The sequence below is a fragment of the Cygnus olor genome, chromosome 2, assembly GCF_009769625.2.
Source record: "Cygnus olor isolate bCygOlo1 chromosome 2, bCygOlo1.pri.v2, whole genome shotgun sequence".
Classification (NCBI taxonomy): domain Eukaryota; kingdom Metazoa; phylum Chordata; class Aves; order Anseriformes; family Anatidae; genus Cygnus; species Cygnus olor.
Window position 1 is genome coordinate 54799933 of NC_049170.1, and position 20340 is coordinate 54820272.

Here is a 20340-nt window from a genome sequence, read left to right on the forward strand (position 1 = left end):
CCCTTTTTAAAAAAACATAAGAGACTCTGCATGTAAGATCTATAGTGGTAGTGTCAGTCTTATTCCATAAACTTTTGTCATTGCCTTTGATGACAGCCTTGGCTTAAGAGCCTTCTACTGCTCTTTTTCAGCCAGTGCTGTAAGTCACCCTATGGAGATCCTCCATGACCTCTGTCTGTGAAGCAATGTTGTACACAGTCTCACTGAATCAATTCATATTAAAAGTAATCCTCTCAATTAGGAGGAAGGAGGAGTGTTTATAACAGTGCTGAATTTGGTGGCCTGACTTACAGTACAAGCTCAGAAATGGTGTCATCAGCATTGGCTGGATGGAGGGTGAGATAAGGCAGAAAGTAATGAACTACATTGAAGAAATGAATGATCAGGGTGGGGCTGAAGTCCCTTGTTCCAGCTGTATTGCCAGATCTTTCTTGTTGTCAAAGTGTACCTCAGTGAGCAAGTGATTGCTTTCAATTATGACCACAGTATGGACTGTGTAGTGACTTTTTAGGAAAATGATTTGGCTGTTTTATTATTTTTGTGTTCGATTTTTGGCTTTTTTTTGACAGCTCTCCTGCAACAGAATGTCCTTGGCTTGAAAGCAGCCCTAAATCTTCCCCATCGCTCCAGCTTTCAATGGGAAATACAAGGCCAACAGGAAGTTACCTTGTGCCTTCAGAATTTTCACACCCTGTGCAAGATGGTTCTCTCTTGTCTCATTTCCAAACCCCAGGACTGCAAGTTGTCACCCGGAGCAGCCTGGAGAAATCACCAGTGGAGCAGCAACAAGAACCTGCTAACAGCTGCAGTGCTCGGGCCTACAGGAACTACAGTGGGGGCAACATGGTCTGTAGCTCCCCCCAAGAGGAGAAACAAGCTACTTTCATAGCCAACACTAGCATCTCTCCTAAAACCATGAGCTCATCAGTGGCAAGTGCAGAGGACAATGGCTTTTTGGCACAAAACTTTCTTACAGTGGCTTCTGGACACAATAGTCAAAACAATGCGATTCATCAGCACCTTGGAGGGAACCTACATTCTCAACCACCTCTTCCAGAGAAAAAGAGGTCCTCTGAAGAGGACCGTTCCTTCACCTCTGTCTCACCTTCTTCAAGTGGCTTCTCTAGTCCCCACAGTGGAAGTACAATCAGCATCCCATTCCCAAACATCCTCCCAGATTTCTCAAAAATTTTAAGCACTTCCCTCGTGCCAGGTAGGTTCTGTATCAGAGAAATGCAAAATACTTCTGAGTTGTATGAGTTTACCTCCCATTTAGAGGATTTTTAAAATGAGGAGGGGGAAAAAAACAGTGGAAAAAAAAAGGCAGAGAGAACTTGAATGCTTGCAATAAGAGGCACCATTTTACTAGTTTTGGATGTATTATTCTGAGGACAATGCTGCAGAACTGTTTCTGCCCTTCCTTAATTGTCAGCTGATGGCATCCCACATTTTGAGCTGTGAAACCACAAACAAGGAGTATGCATTCCAACCTCTCTTAATAAAGGCTGGTTTCTTTACGCATCTTTGCTATATTCATGTCAAGAATAGTTAAAAATGTCGATATGTATTCACTGGGTCCCATTGAAAAACTTTATATTTAGTATAGCTTTATAAATGTAAGAGTTTTTCATATTCTATAGGTTTTGCAAAATTAAACTTTAAGAGGGCTTTTGGAGTCTTAGTGTATGGTTCTGAAACAGTTCAAAGTTTCTCTCTGTTGTCCTTCTAATCATGAGTTTTTAGAATCGTTAATGTGGTTGGAAGTTGAAAAGAAAAGCAAAACATGCTTTTATATTTAGAAAATTTCTTAACTTCTCTTTCCCCTTTTATTTTATAGAAAACACAACGGATAAACATGTGACTGTGAAATTTGTCCAGGACACATCCAAGTTCTGGTATAAACCAGATATTTCAAGAGAACAAGGTATAACAATTGATGTATATTCTGAGGTATATACTTACAGAAAGGCTAGTTGGTGAATGTGCCTTATTTTTTTATGACTACCAGACTCTCAAATAATTACAGAAAGAAATATAAAATCTATAAGGGCCAAAGACAACTTCAATTTATTTTGTCCAAAGGCTGAGTTTGAGAGTGGAGGGCATTCAAGTACTTCAGACAAATTATTATCCTAATTTAAATAACCACAAAGTAATTTGAGTATTCCTGTGGTAGCTCCTGCGAAAGTGCTTTACTGAGAAACTAATTTGTCTGTTGCTGTCTCACAACAATGGAAGTTAATTTAAGGTATGCTGAAAGAAAATGTAAGCAGAATATGCTCTATTAATGCAATCTGATATCATGGTGAGTCTTCACCAGTGTGCCAGGCAAAGCTATTTTGGCCTCCAGAGTTCGGAATAGCAAGTATGCATGATGCAATACCAAACAACTGCTGCTCTCAGAAACCATTCGAGTACAAATGTGATGCTCTGCATAATTTCAGCCATGTGTGTTTCCCTGTGTAGATAGGTTGAGAGATCCTAAATATCAGAGAGTAATTTATTATCTAGGATTCATTATAAAAGCATCCTCATCTACCAGTTGTTCTGTAGCCTAAATTTCATTTTCAGCTGCAAGTGACATACATTATTTCTTAAAGATCACAAAATAACACTCCTATGGAATAACATCTTTATGATGTACAATATAGATACATCTATATGTAGATATATTACTGAATAGGAGTGGAAAGTTTTTATTACATATGTGAAAATGTACACATGCAAACTTATACTTTGACCGGGCATCAATATGTAAATAAAGTATTTTGGATGCTTTGTAAATGCAGTCAGTCTGATTGACCATCCTTGTGTCTGTACTGTAATATTGAGCTATACTGAATAGCATTTAGTGAGCTATTGAAAGCATTTTAAACTGGGATTCTTAAAATGAAGTTGTTGAAAAGGAAAATGTCAAAGCAGTTCTGTATTGGGAAGGAAGTTTACATCATCAGACTTGGAACTAGAACCAAATAGCTTTCAGCTATTGGCAAATGATGAATTGCTGTGTCTGTCTAGTTCATATTTTCTCAGACTGTGAGGATGCCCCTTATAGTATGGTGGTAACTATGAGCCTAGGAGGATAAAGGTCATAGAAAATGGATTATTTATTTACCTCTGGATGATGTTTCACTGGTTGTTTCACTTCACTCTCCTTCCCATTTTCTGCTCCCCACCCCATATTTAATCTCTTCACCTTTTAGTACATTTTCCAAGTATAAGTATTAGAAATATTTTTTTAGTTTAGTGTGTGGCATTTATTTTTTGGTTTGGTTTGGTTTTACTTTTTTAAGGGAGGGTTGTTTGCCATGAACTTAAACCCAAAATTTCATTTGGAGCTTACATCAGCACTGTCATCTTGAAGCTGCTTTTGCATTGCCAGAAAGTTCATATGTGACTATCAGTATCAGCTATGATCATCAGTATCAGACTTGATTATCTAGGCCAGTACTGCAACAGTAGTTGTTAACTAATGGTTGCACAGTATTCTTGATAAATGGAAAAGCATGTAGCAAATGAAAAATCATGCACAGACCTTTGGCGTTTATGCAGAGATTCCAGCTTCAATTTTGTTGTATCATTTTTGTTGTATCATTCACAGCTGCAAGTGATCCCAACTACATGTGTGCAGGCACTGACCTGAGGCACAGATTTAAGCTACTATGTAAAAATCAGCTAATTATCAGTTGTAGCCTAGTGGGTAGTAGAAAGCTGTTGACTTGTCAATGTAACAGCAGTTTACCGCTACTCAGCATTTTCTTCTGGTAGCACTGATTGCATGAACCCTGGTAGAACCTGCATCCTTCACCGTTAAAAAAATCACTAGGGATCTGTATTTCAGACTTCCTTTGAAATAAGTATCCATGAAATTCACACGAGATGTTTTCAGTCAGATCCCCCCAAATATGTTCAATTATAGTCTGTCCTACAGCAATGGAGACATATAAAGGATCTTATTTTCTTTACTCTCATTTTAATTATAGATTTGCACCTGTAATTTTTGAGTTTGTTTATTGTTCTGGAAATGTTTTTCTCTCTCTTTTCTAAAATTCTTTACAGCCATTGCTGTTCTCAAGGACAAGGAGCCTGGGTCATTTATTGTTCGAGACAGTCATTCTTTCCGGGGAGCCTATGGGCTAGCAATGAAAGTTGCTACACCACCTCCTTCTGTTCTGCAGTTAAATAAGAAAGGTACTGTATGCCTTCTATCTGTCCTTTAACAAGCCACACATGTTAGAAAGTCTGTATTACTGTGTGTTAATCTGTAGGAATCTTCCCACTTCCAGTAAGTGCAACTTGAATTACAGGCTCTGTTTAGTTCTTTGCACTAGTATCATGTTGAATGGGACTGAATAAGATGTTGTTTGTTCTTCAGTTTGACCATGGCTTGTGAATGTATGTATATTGTGGCAGTACATGTATCATACCTTATCAACCTGATAGAAAAACCATCATCTCTGTAATGGGTCCTCCCTAGCAATTAGAAGTCTGTTTCATCCTCATACCATCATGCAGAGCTTTCACTTGGCTGGGATGTTGAATATTTTTGACCCCAGGATTTTGTTTTGAGACAGTTCTACGTTAGAGAAAAATCGCAGGAGGTTGCCTAAGGAAAGATGATAGTTGTTTAAAAGAAGTGATGAAATATGCATACTCTCCCAGCTTCATTGCCTCCATATATAACTTGTACCTGATAGTTGTGAAAGATAAAATGAAAAGAACACATGGAAAGCATAAATCAATTTATGAGATCTCAGTAAGCACTATCTGTACTGTTCTTGGCTCATTGGTGCTACTAGAAAGGAAATGGGGTGATTTTCATTGCCTGGGGAGAAAAGCTACATAGATCACAGGAAAGCAGTGAATGTTATTGTTGTGGTTATGGAAGTGTACTTTGCTCTCTCTTTCTTTTTTTCTTTTTGCTAAGATTTAAAGCTTACTCAGAGAGAAGTGGCAAGGTTAGCAATCCACCTGTATTACAATAACATTTTTGAATTCTCTACACTTCATATGTTATCTTGAGATAATTTCTTATTAAAAATTGTCATATAATACTTCTTTTTGTTGTCAAGAAACATCAACAGAACCACTGCAATGTCAAATTTGAGGTAGACAGTAGGGGTGCACTGGTGATAGCAACTGCAAAGAGGCAAATGGAATAGCTGTAGGTGTTTTTATTAATCTCTTCTCATCAGATCAATGAAATCCAGGAAGACATGAACGTTCAAACTCTACTAGTGTTTAAGAGCCAGTTTATGTTAGTTGTACTACAGGTAAGTGGTAGCAAAAGAAAATTGTAATCAAGACTCTAGCATTCTTCCAATTCACCCTCAGTGATATTTAGCTTTGATTCCAGTTGCTTCATCCTGGAGGGCACGAATTTGTTCAGTCTCATAGAATCATAGGTTGGAAAAGACCTCCAAGATCAACTAGTCCAACTGTCCCCCTACCAACCAATATTACCCACTAAACCATGCCCCTGAGTACCACATCCAACCCTTCCTCAAACATCCCTAGGGATGGTGACGCCACCACCTCCCTGGGCTTCCCATTCCAGTGCTTAACTATTCTTTCTGAGAAGAAATTTCTCCTAATTTCCAACCTGAACCTCCCCTGGCGCAACTTGAGGCCGTTCCCTCTAGTCCTATCGCTAGTTACCTGTGAGAAGAGGCCGACCCCCAGCTACCCACCACTTCCTTTCAGGTAGTTCTAGAGAGCAATGAGGTCTCCCCCGAGCCTCCTCTTCTCCAGACTAAACAACCCCAGTCCCCTCAGCTGCTCCTCACAGGACTTGTGTCCCAGGCCCTTCACCAGCTTCATAGACCTTCTCTGGACATGTTCCAGAGCCTAGATGTCCTTCTCGTAGTGAAGGGCCCAAAACTGAACGCAGTACTGGAGGTACAGCCTCACCAGAGCACAGTACAGGGGGATGATCACCTCCGTGGTCTTTCTGGCTACACTACTGCTGATACAAGCCAGGATGCCGTTGGCCTTCTTGGCCGCCTGGGCACACTGATGGCTCATGTTCAGGTGAGCATGGACTAACAGCCCCAGATCCTTTTCCTCTGCACAGCTTTCCAGCCACATTGCTCCAAGCCTGTAGCGTTGCATGGGGTTGTTGTGGCCAAAGTGCAGGACCCGGCACTCTTTCAGCAATTTCATAACTACCAGCCTGAATTATAAGTAATGGATAATAATCAGAGGGGTCAGGAAGTTTCCTGGTAATGTCCCTGACTCAGGCCCCAGCTAGGCCAGCAGTCTGGCCAACATATGGGGCCCTCTGTTCCCCTCACAAGGGAGTTGCCTACAACAATTACTCTTCTTTCCTTCTTGATGGAGGAAGTCTTGAGGTGTGGAGTTGACTTCCTTTCCCTAGATGACCTCCTGTGTGGATGTTACCCCACATCCTCACCTACCCGTCCCTCAAGCTCCAGGGCCTCAAGCCAATTGTGTAAGGGCACCTGGGGAGGCAAGGTGGGTAGGGAGGTGGCTTGCCTGTGATGCCGAGCAGGGACCTGTTTCCATTCCTCTCCATCTCTTAGGTCCCCTTCCTCTGCCTGACAGCTACAGTGCAGGGGTCCACCACTATCTGGGGTGTATCACCCCGGTGCCTTTCTCTCAGGTATGTCAGGGAGTTGCTCCTCCAGTCTAACTCCTGCTCACACTGCCTGATGGTACTTAATCTCTCCACCTCCTCCTTGAGCTCTGCCACCAGGCTGATCAGATTCTCCACCTGCTCACACCTCACGCAGGAAGTATCTCTGCCACCCTCTGATGACAGCAACAGGCTCAGGCACTCCGTACAGCTGGAGACCTGAACAGCTGCATTTTGGGGCAGGCAGTCGGTCTGGTTGCCACATATTTTCTGGCGAGAGCTTTCTGCCTAGTGGAGACCATGGCTGGATTTATTGCCAGGTAGGCAGCTGATAGGTGAGCTGGTCTCCTCAGTGGGGAGGGATACTCTGCCCTCCCTGCCAGCCCTGCCTGCATGCACTGCTGTGCAAACTGCTGTGCCACACCTGACTGCTGCCCCACACCCTGTTTTCCTGCTCTGTTTGCTGCGTTCCTGGTCACTTGAATCTCCTGCAGAGTTTCTTGTTCCAAGCTTCCCCTTCCTACATACACTTATATTCATTTATTCTTAATATTGTATGAACATAATGGCAAGTGGTAAGCTGTTTGAAATGGTGAACTTTGCAGTACTTGCTTGCATATAAGTTTCTGCTGTCCAGATTAATGCGTTCATCTATATTAGTCTGAAAGTGAGCCTTTGAGGTTATGTGTTCACTGGACTGTGGCTGATACAACCAGATTCAAAGGCGGCATTTATTCATAGCTCTTCTGTTGAGGTTTGAATGATTTGGCAGCTTTGCTCTATTGCTATAAACTAACCCTTTCATTGCTTGAAAAGAACTCCAGTTTGTAGGCAGGTGTGAAATACCACGAACTAGTCCTTCAAGAAATAGTGAAGTTGTCTTAATTATATGTGTGCAAATTAATGTATATGTTTAAAAGAATGGTAAATCTCAAGGGAATTCTTATTCTTTAAATCTCTTCATTATATCCCACTTACAATTTCAAGATTTGTATTAGAGCCTTGGGATATAAAAATTTAATGAGTTACAAAAACCTGAGTATTTCATATAATTGCCATAATTCATGTAATTGCCTTAGGAGCAAAGGCTTGGAGTAAAACTGAAAACATTTTAAAACTTAAAAATTCACTGAGAGACTTGGCATCATTATGTGTGTACAGCTAAATCTTGTATTGTTTTGATCTGGAAAGTTCTGTGAGCAATTTTCAGTCCTGTCACTAGAAATGTGAGTATTTTATCATACTTTTACTCCCTTGTCATATTGGATACAAGTTCTTCTAATTCGCAAATACACCAGAATTTCTAGCCATTAGTTTTTCAAATTCATGTTCGTCTCTGTAGCTGGGACACCAGTGCATATTTGGATGTCAGTCATTTATAATACTAAAAGATTTTCCACTAAATATCTAAAGCGAGCTATCTGCTTGTTTTTTTTTTTTTTTCTTTTTTTTTCCCCAGAATTCCCTTTTTACTACATCTTGTAATCTTGCAGCAGAGCAGCTCTAATGTGTTTGGCATGCTTTGTATAAAACATTTGGTGTTAATGTGGAAAACTGCTTCATAAAGACCTGCTAATTTGTGAGACTACTCTGTTCCTTGCTTCTCTTCATGCCCTTTCTTGTTCTTTTTTAACACAGTTGGAGATTTGTCGAATGAGCTTGTAAGGCATTTTCTGATTGAATGCACTCAGAAGGGGGTGCGCTTGAAAGGATGCCCAAATGAACCATACTTTGGTAAGTACTGTGCATCACAGGGCACAGAAATTGGAAATAGTTTGCATTTGCCAGAGATGTTTTACAGACTTCAGTGAAGTGGAGATGAGAGAATACTTTGCTCAAGTCTTGAAGATTTCTGTAGGAACCCATTCTAGGGTTGTTGTAATAGCAACCTTGTACACATTTACCTTAAGAATATCTGCAGGGCACTCTGGCACTTCAAGCTTCCAGCTGTCACGCTTATCAACCACTACCAACATTGCTGCAGATAGCTTAGTGTGGTGGTTTTACTCAGATGTGCAGGTGAGTAAACCACAACTGCTCCACTCCCTGTCCTCAAAGGGAAAGGGGAAAAAAATATGATGAAAAGGGCTCAAGGGTTGAGATAAGGGCAAGGAGATTACTTAACAATTATCGTCACAGACAAATCAGACTCAACATAGGGGGATTAGTCAAATTTATTGTCTATTAGTAACAGGCTAGACGAGTGAGAAACAAAGTAAAGAAACCAAAAACGCCTTCTCCCCCATCCACCCTCTTCCACCTCCTCACCCTGAGCAGCACAGGGAAACGGGAATGGGCATTGCAGTCAGTCTATAGCACTTTGCCTCTGCTGCTCCTTCACAGTCACTCTCTGCCCCTGCTGTAATGTGGGGTCCCTCCCACGGGATGCAGTCCTCCCCGAACCAATCCTGCGAGGGCTGCCCAAGGCAGCAGCTCTTCAAGAACTGCTCCAAATATGGGTCTATACCATGGAGTCCATCCGTCAGGATCAAACTGCTCCAACATGGGTCCCCCACGAGCAGCAGCTCCTGCCAGGTCACCTGCTCCTGTGTGGTCCCCTCTCCATGGGCTGCAGGTTGTCTGTTCTAGTTCCCTGTGTATGTTCTACTGGGGGTTCTTCACAGGCCGCAGCCTCCTTCAGGTCAAATCCACCTGCTCCACTGTGGTTTCTTCCACGGGCTGCAGCGTAGAGATCTGCTCCGCCGTGGGACCCATGGGCTGCAGGGGGACAGCCTGCTCCACCAGGGGCCTCTCCACAGGCCGCAGTGGAACTACTGCTCCTCATGCCCTCCTGCTGCACTGACCTTGGGGGCTGCGGGGCTGGTTCTCCCTCCTTACTCTCCCAGCTGCTGTTGTGCAGCAGTTTTTGTTGTTGTTGTTGCTTTTTGTTTTCTTTTTTTTCCCCTTTCTTAAATATGCTCTCACAGATGCACAAACAACATTGCTTATGGGCTCAGCTCTGTGCAGCAGTGGGTCCCTTTGGAGCTGGCTGGAGCTGGACCTTATCTCACATGGGGCAACCTCTGGATTCTTTTCACAGAAGTCATGCCTACAGCCCCCTGCTACCAAAACCTTGCCACGTAAACCCACTATACTTAGCTAGATGAATGTCGAGGGCCTTATTTATTCAGGACCTTTGCCTTATTTTGACCTGTACTATATTTATACAGTATAGCTAAAATGACAACAGAGTGGGACGTTCACATAGAAAAAGTGCGTTATGGCATTTCAGCCATAATACAATGAAAGCTCATTACACATTATAGTAAACAGCAGAATACCCATCCAGCTGCTCACTCATTCCTCCTCCTCAGTTGGGCAGGTGAGGTGAGCAGGATTACAAAGCTCATGTGTCAAGATAAAGACAGGAAGATTGCTTACCAGTTACTACAGTGAGAAACAGATGTGACTTGGGGAAAATTGATTTAGTTTATTGCCAGTAGATTCACGTAGTGAGAAACAAAGACAAACATTAAAATAACACCGTTCCTTCTGCCCTTTCTAAGCTCAATTTCACTTTTTCATCCCAGATTCCTCAACTCCTATCCTACCCAAGGTGGAACAGGAGGGGATGGGGTTGGAATTTGGTCAGTACCTAATAATTCCTCTCTGCTACTTCTACCATCTCCCACTTTTCACCTGCTGGATCATGGGTTCTTCTCATGGGCTGCCATGCTTCAGGAAAAAAAAATCTGCTTCAATACGAGCTCTCCACAGGCTGCAGTTCCTTCAGGAAATATCCGCTTGCTCTGGTGTGGGGTCATCCACGGATGGCAGTGTGGTGGATCTCAGATCAGGCGTATGGAGCAGCTCCTTCTCTTCCTTCTCTGACCTTGGTCTTCCTTCTGCTGTATTGCACTCTTTTTGTTCTCTCATTGCCTCTGTGCAGCTCTTTTTGCCCTTTCTTAAATACATTTCTGCAGAGGTGCCACCAGCTTGGCTGAGGGACTCATCCATGCTCTGTTGTGGGGCCATTGGAGCCAGCTGGAACTGGCATGGGGCAGCTCTGGCCTCTCCTCATGCCCTCCTCTGCTACCAAACCTTACTGTTTACACCCAATATACTTGTGAAGGAATTTTCTATCGTAAAATGTGCAAGTGTAAAATGACTAATTCTATTTGAAGTAAAGACGGATTGAATTTTGTCAGGGTATATGGTCTTACATGCTAATGGCGAGGATGACTAACACAGTTATTTTAATTGAAGCCAAGTCTGAATGGTAAAAGTGGTAAAACAAACATCAGAGTTTACGGCACTAATTAAAAGAAAGATAATTTAACAGAGAATATTATGTATATCAGTGCTGCATTGGGTGGGGGAGCTTTTGCCTAGGCCATCTTTTATGCTTTTATAAATGTACAATAGAGGCACATGTAGACAAAGCACTAGAGAATGGAAGCTGGGTGGGTAAGAAGTAGAGCTCCTCACTCTCACTTCTTCATTGCATAGCATTGACCCCTTGTGCTCTTACTTTCTTCACAAGGTTTTACTACATTTGCTATATTAAAATGTAGCAGATATTAAGAGCATTGAAAGGAAGTTACTGACATCCATATGTTATTGTTTGTATCATCTTTGCACTTTTTCCATTTGAAGCAGACATTTAGATTAGGATTTCAGTAATACGTCTAAGCAAAGAAAGGGATTGTATGATTGTGATTAATGACTTCAGTTAAGTACGTGCAACTGGAGCAGCGCTGGGGAACACAAATCCACTTAAGTTGAGCAAAAAAGATCTTGGGTTAGGTGCCACAAAAATATTTTTAAAGGAAATTTGTGTATGTATGTGTGAAGGGGGATGGGGGCTTGGTCAATAAAATATTTGAAAGCCAGCATAACTGTTAAGTGTTATTTTTGTCCACCAAGTTAATCTTGTATATCTTGTTAATTTCTGACCACAGGGAGTTTGACTGCTCTGGTATACCAGCATTCCATTACTCCACTGGCATTGCCCTGTAAGCTCCTCATCCCAGACAGAGGTATGATTGTTATAGTACAGAAGAGATATGCCCAGCCAAGGCTTTGCTTCAAAGTTGTGAGCAGACTAGTACTGTGATGTTCCAATCATTATCATGCGAGAGTCACAGAATTTAGCACAGTAATCTATCGTGTAGGAAGACAAATGTACTTCTCAGATATGAAATTGCACCTCTGTGAGGTTAGATGTAATCACTCATGCAGCTCGGGGTTACCACCTAGGGCTTCAGGGAAGTCAAGTGGGTGAAGGACAGAAAGTGCTGTGTATATGATGTGTATATGATGCTGGCAGGAAGGAAGCAGCAGTTTACCTAGGTCCAAATATTGTTTAAGTAAATTATCAAGGAGCCAGTGTTGCATCATGGGACTGTAATTCTAATTTTGGTAATGATGATTTCATAAACCACTCTAAGACCACAGCAGAATACACCTATGCTTTCCCCATAATTCAGTCTGCTATTTTCCCACATGAAGTTAACACCAGATGTATTTTTGAAATGTGAAACATTCTTGTGGTTTTCTATTGAACTCTTCAAGCTTTTGTTAAAGACCATATGTTAGTGCTCCAACACAGCATTTGACTCATGCAAATATATTAATGAAATCTTTTAGCGTAAAAGCATGCAGTGGTACGTATGTGCAGAGATCCTCTGTAAAGCTTGTTCTTGTCCTCCTCGGCTCGTGCTGTACTGGAAGAGGTATAGGACTGAAACTTTTGCCTTGTCCTGGATATCTTCCTCATTTGAATGTATTCAAAGTCAGTATATGTAATGTTAAATACAGCACTGGGAGATATTTTACACACTTTTATATAATTGAAATAACATACAGATGTACAGCTTTTTCAGTAATTTTAACAGAAGATTTGGAGGCAAGTATTCTACTGCTGCTTTTACAGTTTAGATGTTTGCGTTCTACATAAGAAAGAAGAAAGAAGAATTATGTTGTTATCTTCCAAATCAAAAGACAATTAATTTATTTAATCTCAGAAACAAACCGTATACCTAAATTAGAGTGAAATATACAAATTACAGAATTAAAATTGCACTATTTTGAAAACTTCAAGCTAATGTGGTAGCACTTCTGTACCTCCGGCATATCTATGTAATTCTCTCTGTGACTATTAGGAAATAAATGTTGAACATCCCTCCTGCAGCACTGGAGGTAAAAAATGATGCAGAACAAAAACAAAACAAAACAAAAAACAACAACAAGGCCACATGACATGAGTGGGTATAGGTGCAGATGCAAGATTGTTTAATGTTTCTGTCCAAGACTTATCCAGTACACAAAATCACATTTACAAAAGCTAGACTTATACTTGACCATGTGCATTGCTTTGTCTATCCAAGTACAAACAAGACATGGATAGTGTTTTCTGTTCTCAGATCCATTGGAAGAGATAGCAGAAACTTCTCCACAGACTGCTGCAAATTCAGCAACAGAACTTCTCAAACAGGGTGCAGGTTGGTAAAGTTTCTCCTTGCATTTGACTGTCACTAAGTGTTATATTTTACAGGCTGGGAAAAACTGATGCTAAGACTGGACTGAAGGCTGATTAAAGAAAATAGTTATATTTAGAGTGCTGTGCAGAAGTGTAAAGGGCACTGTGAGGATATGTACAAAGTTCTTTCTCTTTTCTGTAACTAGTTTCTAAGTTGTACAACCTTGTATCTGCTTTCCCATTGTGTGTCCCATGACAATTTGAGGTACTCATGGGTTCGTTCAAGCACAGCAATTTGTAAGCAGTGACATTAATTTCATAATGATAAACTTTGAGAAGCTGTTTTCAACCTGTGTTCTGTAAAAGTTCGTGAACTATGAGGTCTGCAAATGGCAACAAATGAAAGTGTTCGGTAGGGTTAAATTCTCAGCATAGAAGTAAAAAATACCACTGAAAAATGCTTATCCACCAATATATCTGAAAAAACAAACAAACAAACAAAAAAAAACACCATTGCCTTGTGCTTGGTGATGCATGCTGTTAGGAAATATCCAGTACCTTTTCCACTGGATGCTGTTCTATGAATTCTTATGCATACTGCAGTATCCATTCTGCAAATTAAGTTGTATTACCATCATTTTATTGATATAACAGAAGAGCCCTGACAAAGTTACCACCAAATGATGTGGTGCTGGGGACATGGCACTAGGGGACGTGGTTTAGTGGGTGATATTGGTAATAGGGTGATGGTTGGACCAGGTGATCTTGAAGGTCTCTTCTAACCTTAGTGATTCTATGATTCTATGATTTAGTCCCATTAGAGCAGGCTAATACACTATGTTTGACACTCTTCCTTGAGTTCAGCCTACAACTAGAGCCACAAGCAAAAATGTTGCAGCCAGGCGTGCCATTATCAGAATGCTGTCTCATTGCCCTTAACCCATTTTGGGGTGCTTCTGCATGGGGCACTTGCCAAGCTGAGCAGTTCTAGAGAGTGTGTGTGTTGCTCTTTGCTTATGCAGCAATTTGACTTAAAAATTTGCAGTATCACTTCAAATGCTCTAATCAAGCATTTGAGGCAATGGCTGGCCTTAGTGACGCTGTGCCAGGAATGAGCACGTTGACCTTTCTGTATAACAGTGCTGATGGTGTTTGTTGTAGCCAACAGAGCAAAAGCCAAGGAAAATGAATTAAAAGACTTCTCTTGAAAACTCAGCAAAATGGGCACAGGTTATCTTTTTAGAAATGTTGGTTTCTCTTTGGTTGGGCAAGGCTTTTCAAATAAAAAGAAATAATTCTTACACCATTTGGGGCAGTATTCAGATAACTCCTTATGGGGATTGTCACATCATGGATCATTTGGGAAACAGTCTATATATTTTTTCTGTCTTGTTGGTTTTGTTTTTAAACAAGGAATTGGAACATGAATAGATAAGATAGCTAGGAGAGTCAGTCTTTTGCCTTGACACATTATTTCCCACTGATTTTCTGTGTTTCAGAGATCCCTATCCAGTCGATAGCTTTCCAGTTGTCGAGTTCCTCACTGACACATGTTAACTATTTCTTTTCCAAACATCTAAGCTTGTGTGGGCACCTGTAGTTTAGTCAAATAAGATGCAGTTTTTCCCTGCCAAACATTTCCCTACCCTTCTCCACCCCACCCTTTTCTTACTGCACAAGCAAAAAAAGATGTTTTTCCTAGAATGATGATTTATATAGCTGCCTGAAAAACCCAATAGGCATTTCCAATAATTATCTAAATGCAGAAGCTAAACTACAAATCCCAAAGATTGACAACTGAAGTCTAGAAACTATACAGATAAGTGGCTTTTCCCTAAAACAGACCTTGTTTTATTAACTTTCCTGTTTGACAGCCAAATTTTGTGCCTCAGATAAGTTCAAGTTCTTCATATCTGTTTCCACTAGTAGAGTGAAGGGATTTAGTGTTCTGGACAAAGCACATTCCCAATATAAAAGCAGCACGGGATACTTAAGCTGGCCGTATTGCATAGCTATCAGTGGTAGCACAGACATGACTACAAATGCCACTTATGAAAGATAAGAGCAGCAACTTTACAGGAAAGATACAAACATCTTCCTTTCATTCTAGCTTTGAATACAGTTTCTGTGGGATTGCTGTCATTTGATAACCCATCAACTGTCTAGATCAGACCATACATACTTGCTGTTCTGAAGTGAGAGATATTTCAGCCTTTCTCACCACCTTTCCTTTTCTGTATTCTACTTTTTAATCTGACTGTATTTATTAACTGCTTTTGAGCTATCACACTGATGGCAATCTAGACAGCAAGGTTGGCTAGGTCATGTAGAAGGTCTCTTGATACCAGTGAAATGGCTGTTGCAAAGGAAGGGAAACCCTTTATATGAGCCTCAAAAGGGGTGAGGAATGGGGCTGGGGAACATGGCAAGCTTCTTTTGGTGGGAAAAGCTCAGAGTTTTAATGAAGAGCTTTTTAGGTCTGTAGCAAACATACGCAGTAATCATGTGAAAATAAGAAAGTTTATGGTTTGGAATGTTATTCACAATTTTGGGTAGACATGGCAGTACGCAATTTAGTGAAGAAGGCCTCTCTGTATGAATTGTATAGTGATTGTTTCAAACAAAGTTATTGAAACTAGCACGCCAATGCACAAATACATTTCCGAATCCTTTCACTTACAAATCAAATAAATCAAATCTCTAGATCCCTTCTTTCACTGACAACCTCCAGAGCTTGAAGTTACTGGGCTGATAGCCATGATGGAATCAAACTTACACTTATACAGTCTGTAAATTGATGACTGCTTAGTTGTTTTGAAAGTGTCAGTGTCTAGCTGTGTATTTTATGTAGATAGTAATAAGAAAAGGCTTTAGTCAAATTACAGAATAGCCATATGAAAAGAGGAGCTTTTTCATTTAATCTTTGCTTTCATAGTAAGGTTGGCAAGGCAGGCTAAACTGATAACAAATCAAATATTAGCATGGCAGTTTGCACACATCTGCTGCCAGAGTTGTAAATTCTTTCCTGTATACTTACACAAATGTTTTAACCAAAACACAAAGTCTGTTGGTATCAGTGTTCAGTTAGGGATGTGTTTAATTGTTTCTTGTGCTGTAGAATAAGACTAAGAGAACTTTTCAGTTTCAAAAATGTTATTAATCTGCTTGTAACTTTGACTTTACACAAGTTGAAAGTAATTAATCATGCGAATACTTCTTTTAATACTATACAACCTTAATAATTAATACTACATAATACTGTATGCCATTTTTGCTGTATAATACTATACAGTGTGATACAGTATTACAGTACTATTATATAGTGCCATATAATATTAATACTTACGGTCCTATTGGTCGCTGCAGATTTGTTTTGAGACCAGATTAAAAAATAAATTAACTGTTTGGTAGCTTTAGAGACCAATGAGCTACTTTTTATAGAGATACACCAGAAGATACTAATATCTGTAGAAGAAAAGGGCTCCTAAAATAAGTGCATGCAGAGGTAAAGAATCAACCTAATATATTGAGTAGTTAATTCAATTTGGAAGTTGCTTTGTTTGCCCTAAAATTACTAAACATACAAAGCAGTACAGAATTACTGAGATATGAATTTTGCAGCAATCCTCAGTTCTTTGAGGGGAGAAAACTGTTACTGTCTTGCTAAACGAGTGAATGGTTTCCTCTGAAGGTAACAAGCACCATTTGAAAATGTGAAATGTATCAATTTATACTGAAGAAAATGTGTATTTTCCCATTGGCTGTTGTAACTGAATTAAAAACAATGGGGCAGTAAAAGGCTCCAAAAATGAACTCCAGAATTATCATCTTAAAATATGAAGCAACAGTGGGACATGGTGAGGTACAAATAGATGCGGTGTTTTTTTTGTCAGTCTTCTCTGTTCACTTTGTAAAGGTGGAAAATTTTCGTTTTATTTGGTGTTGTTCAGAAGATTCCTGTCTGCTTGCTTTGATGTAATGACCTCCCAGAGTCTTTCCCATCTTTCATTACAGCGTGTAATGTTTGGTATCTGAATTCAGTGGAGATGGAGTCCCTCACAGGCTACCAGGCAGTACAGAAAGCCTTGAGTTTGACGCTGATGCAAGATCCTTCTCCCATCTCAACTGTTGTCCATTTCAAGGTGTCTGCACAGGGAATCACACTGACAGATAATCAAAGAAAGTAAGCAAAAGAAGAATGGGGAGAGAGTATCTGTCCTTGTCTCCAATAAATGTCACTTGCTGTTGAGTCGTTTTTCTAGTTATGTTCTACAGTCTCTGTTTCAGATGATATTAGGATTGCGTAAAGAACAACAATGTCTGCTATCCCTCGAGGTTGCCAGCAACCTGCAGTACTGGAGGATGAATATTTTAAGATGTAGGCATTTCTTCCACATGGCAGTTTCTGTCTCTGGAAGGTTACTTTGCCATGGCATTTTTTTCATTGTAGTTATTTTTCAGAAAAATGGGAAGTAATGCTTTTGGAGCATTTGATATTCAGTCTATTCAGTGAAGTAATTTATCTTCACAGTATCCTTCACCAGTATAACTGAACAGAGCCTGAATGAGCAGACAGTGTGTGCTGCCAGTATTTGAAATAGTGCTTTGGATAGCCTAGTACATGTAAACTACTATGATAAAAAAATAATTTATATTTACTCTGTACTGAATGCTATTAGGGCTACTAAAAAGTATTTAGATTTGAAAACTGACCATTATAGTGGAGGGATGACAGGAATTTATTATGAATTAAAAAAAAAAAAGAAAAAAGAAAAAAATGCGAGACTTCCTAGTTCCATGGGTTCTGAAACCGTTTGTAGTAAATCAAAGAGAAAACCTTAAATCATAACGCCTAGGAGTCCTTATATTTAGCAACTTAATCAAATTATTCACAAGTTCCAAGTTGTATTTCCCACTGATATAGTATGTAAGCGGTCAGTCTTTAGAAAAAAAAAATCATACTTCTAGTTCTTTTTCTTTGCTTTGGGGTCAGATTTCTTATGGTCCAAAACTTAAAGTTACTCTTTTAAATATGGATTTATTTGGTTGGAGCAGTTCATGGAGAGGGACTCATTATCAGGGAATGTAGTGATAGGGAAAGGGGTAACAGTTTTAAACTAAAAAAGGGTAGATTTAGATGAGACATTAGGGAAAAATTCTTCCTAATGAGGGTTGCGAGGCACTGGAACAGGTTGCTGAGAGAAGTTGTGGATGCCCATCCCTGGAAGTGTTCAAGGCCAGGTTGGATGGGGCTTTGGTCAACCTGATCTAGTGGGAGGTATCCCTTCCCATGGCAGTGGGGTTGGAACTAGGTGATCTTTACAGTCCCTTCCAATGGAAACCGTTCTATGATTCATATAGTTCATCTGGCTTTAAAACAGACTCAGAGATAATAAAAGCTATATATTGCCATTATTAAATTTAGACTAAATATGGTTGATTTTTTAGCTCTGTTCGTTGCTTAAAATTTTAAGCATCTTAACTATTTCTAAAATATTTTATTTCCTCCTATCCAGACTCTTCTTTCGGCGACATTATCCAGCCAACACTGTTATTTTCTGTGCCTTGGATCCACAAGACAGAAAGTAAGCAAGACAAGTACTATTTCTAATATGTTATATGTTATTTGTATTATTATCTACAAAAAAAAAAAAAAAACGACAAAAAGAAACAACAACAAAACCTAATGGAAGTGTCATTTTATTTCTCCATTTTTTTTCTTTTATTTTTTCTCATTTCTTTCTTATGGACGTCAAGATGGATGAAAGATGGCCTTTCTGCAAAGTAAGTTGAACCCCTCTGAGTCTCTTGTAACTGAATGTTTTAGGAATATCATTACAGTGATCAGTTTGTAAGTTTTCTAGTTACCTTTGTCACAGATGGAGAAGGGAAAGCAGAAAGGTAAAACTCTCTGTCCATTGCAGTTAGACTCAATTTAGTTCATCCGCAATTCTGCAAGTAATGGCCTAATTAAGTGATGGTTGGATGGCTGGAACCAGAGATAGTATGGTTTGTTTACATTGCAGGTCTGATTTGCATAAAGGTTTGGAAATGAAAACAGCCATTTGCTATTCAGTTGAGTGTCACTTAGCCACTAAAACTAACTGAAGCTTACTTGTTTCACACAGACTGTTGGCTTTAAAAAAAAATAAAAATTCCCCTCCCCCCCCTCCCCTCCCTGAAAGCACATACATGAAAACAATCCTAATAATACTAGTGTCGGACATAAATATATAATTACCAGTGGACTGCAAAGTGTTTTTGTTTGAATACCAACATCATTGTCTCCTCCCTGACACCCTTCTACCTGCACCAACACACACCTCTCACCACACCAAACTCCCCAACTCAAAGATAGGTAAGAGAACAGCAGTACTGAATCAGCTTAAATATATCGCCAGAGATGGTAGCATGACACTGACAGCAAACAGTACAGGATGCAAACCAGAAAGAGTAGAAGAAAGGGGATAGTATGCTTACCTGATTCTGGCCATTCTGAGCCACTGAGGGAGGAGCTTCTGATTTGGCTGGTGCAGTCCATGGGTTAGTATTAAAGGGAGGGCAGGGACAGGTGACATTATACGCTGGAGGGAAGGGATGCCACCCAGCAGGACCTTGACAGGCTTGAGAGGAGGGCCTGTGTGAACCTCATGAAGTTGAACAAAGCTAAGTGCAAGGTCCTGCATGTGGGTTGCGGCAATCCCAATCAGAAATACAGGCTGGCCAGAGAATGGATATAGTTAGTTGATGAGAAGCTCAATGTGAGCTGTCAATATGGGCTTGCAGCCCAGAAAGCCAACCATATCCTGGACTGCATCAAAAGTGTGGCCAGCAGGTCGAGGGAGGTCGTTCTCCCCCTCTACTCTGCTCCTGTGAGACCCCACCTGAAGGACTGTGTTCAGCTCTGAGGCCCCCAGCACAAGAAGGACATGGAAGTATTAGAATGAGTCCAAGGGAGGGCCATGAGGATGATCAGAGGGCTGGAGCACCTCTCCTATGAAGAGAGGCTGAGAGAGTTGGTATTCAGCCTGGAGAAGAGAAGGCTCCAGGGAGACCTTATAGGACCCTTCTGGTACCTAAAGGGAGCCTAGAGGAAAGCAGGAGAGGGATTCTTTGTCAGGGGGTGTAGTGATATGGTAAGGAGTAGTGACTTTAAACTAAAAATGGGTAGATTTAGATTAGATATTTGGAAGAAATTCGTTACTCCGAGGATGGTGAGGCACTGGAACAGGTTGCCCAGAGAAGTTGTGGATGCCCCATCCCTGGAAGTGTTCAAGGCCAGGTTGGATGAGGCTTTGAGCAAGCTGGTCTAGTGTAAAGTGTC

At 40.5% G+C, this 20340-nt stretch overlaps 1 protein-coding gene across 1 annotated transcript in view; it reads left to right on the forward strand.

The window, feature by feature from the left end:
* The window catches only part of TNS3 (tensin 3), a 255871-nt gene that overhangs the window by 231893 nt on the left and 3638 nt on the right, over positions 1-20340 (forward strand). The window contains 9 exon segments of the mRNA XM_040549792.1: positions 570-1213; positions 1838-1924; positions 4060-4191; positions 8234-8329; positions 11497-11574; positions 12961-13038; positions 17031-17199; positions 18533-18601; positions 18774-18800. Coding sequence (XP_040405726.1) covers positions 570-1213; positions 1838-1924; positions 4060-4191; positions 8234-8329; positions 11497-11574; positions 12961-13038; positions 17031-17199; positions 18533-18601; positions 18774-18800 — 1380 coding nt within the window.